We start from the raw sequence: 1,490 nt of genomic DNA on the forward strand, positions 1-1,490 counted from the left end.
AAAAAAAAAAAAAAAAAAAAAAAAAAGGAAAAACTGAGCTTGTTTATTTATACATCGATCCCAAACAAATGAATATGTTAAAAACCTTTTTCACTCTTCTCTGCTCTCCACACACACAACACAATATTTCAAAATTTCTCATTTCACACCTCTCTCTCTTCTTCTAGATCTCATCTTCTTCTTTTTTTTTTTTTTTGGTTATGGAGAGATAAGCGATAACCGTGTCGACGACGACTGTGTACTCATGTCTGTTTCCTTCTCTAACGATATGGATTTGTTCTGCGGAGAAGATTCCGGTGTGTTTTCCGGCGAATCATCCGAAGTTGATTACTCGTCGTCTTCCGAAGTTGATTCGATCGCTTGTTTTATCGAAGGAGAGCGTCACTTTGTTCCAGGACATGATTACCTCTCAAGATTCCAATCTCGATCTCTCGATGCTTCCGCTAGAGAAGACTCCGTCGCTTGGATTCTCAAGGCGAGAGAGAGAGAACCTTTTCACTCTTCTTTTTTATTTTATTTTCTCAAAACATTTTCGTTATCCTTATCGCGAATAACTGCGCCCGATCGAGTCGTTTACATGCAGAGTAGCTAAAATACGCAGTGAGGTGGTTTGATTTGACTCTTGTATGTATTTTGTTTGGTTTCAGGTACAAGCGTATTATAAGTTTCAGCCTTTAACGGCGTACCTCGCCGTTAACTATATGGACCGGTTTTTATACGCTCGTCGATTACCGGTAAGTTTATTTTTTTAAAACGTCAACGTTAAGTTAATTTGCTCTGTTTTTATTCATATTGATATGACAAATAATAACCAAACAAAAAAAAAACGTCATTGTTTTCACTTTTTTTTGTTTGTGTATGGATCAAAATTTTTATTGACTTTTCTTCAGAAAAAAATGAAAACGATTGGAAGATGAAAAAATAATTAGGGTAATAATTTTTTTTACTTAGAACACTAAGTTAAAACGTGATTAATTTAGTAGAAATTAGTGAGATATTTGGAATGTACGTAGTAAGTGATAAAACAGGAGCGGGGTGTTTTTATATTTAACATTGACGTTACATAATAATAATAATAATAATAGTATACTTTTTGCAGTAAACTTTCCACTTCATATATCGGCTTTATTGAAAACTTTATAATCATAGTGTTAACTAAAACGCTCCTCTACTATTATATAATATTTGAGTTCATTCTATATAGTATGAAATATGATGATTATTAGTAATCAGCTTTAATTTCTGTAAAATATATATATATATATATATATAGGAAACGAGTGGTTGGCCAATGCAACTTTTAGCTGTGGCATGCTTGTCTTTAGCTGCTAAGATGGAGGAAGTTCTCGTTCCTTCTCTTTTTGATTTTCAGGTAAATTCTTATATATATTTTTCTTTCTTTAAGATTCTGAATTTTTGCTCTGTTTTTAAGGTATATTTTAATTCATGTATATGTAAATGTAGGTTGCAGGAGTGAAGTATATATTTGA

General features: G+C 32.3%; 1 protein-coding gene across 2 annotated transcripts in view; it reads left to right on the plus strand.

Annotated features, from left to right (window-relative positions):
• LOC104750866 (cyclin-D1-1-like) overlaps positions 101–1,490 on the plus strand; it is a 2,667-nt gene continuing 1,277 nt past the window's right edge. The window contains exons 1-4 of one of the 2 annotated variants that reach the window (XM_010472716.2): positions 101–475; positions 648–734; positions 1,274–1,372; positions 1,465–1,490. The exon at positions 1,465–1,490 is cut by the window's right edge and continues 142 nt beyond it. In XM_010472716.2, the coding sequence (XP_010471018.1) occupies positions 245–475; positions 648–734; positions 1,274–1,372; positions 1,465–1,490 (443 nt within the window). In that variant the 5' untranslated portion in view covers positions 101–244. The remainder of the gene's footprint in view (positions 476–647; positions 735–1,273; positions 1,373–1,464) is intronic. The other variant, XM_010472715.2, reaches the window with a different exon arrangement.

This window comes from Camelina sativa, chromosome 16 (genome assembly GCF_000633955.1).
Source record: "Camelina sativa cultivar DH55 chromosome 16, Cs, whole genome shotgun sequence".
In the NCBI taxonomy this organism is placed as follows: domain Eukaryota; kingdom Viridiplantae; phylum Streptophyta; class Magnoliopsida; order Brassicales; family Brassicaceae; genus Camelina; species Camelina sativa.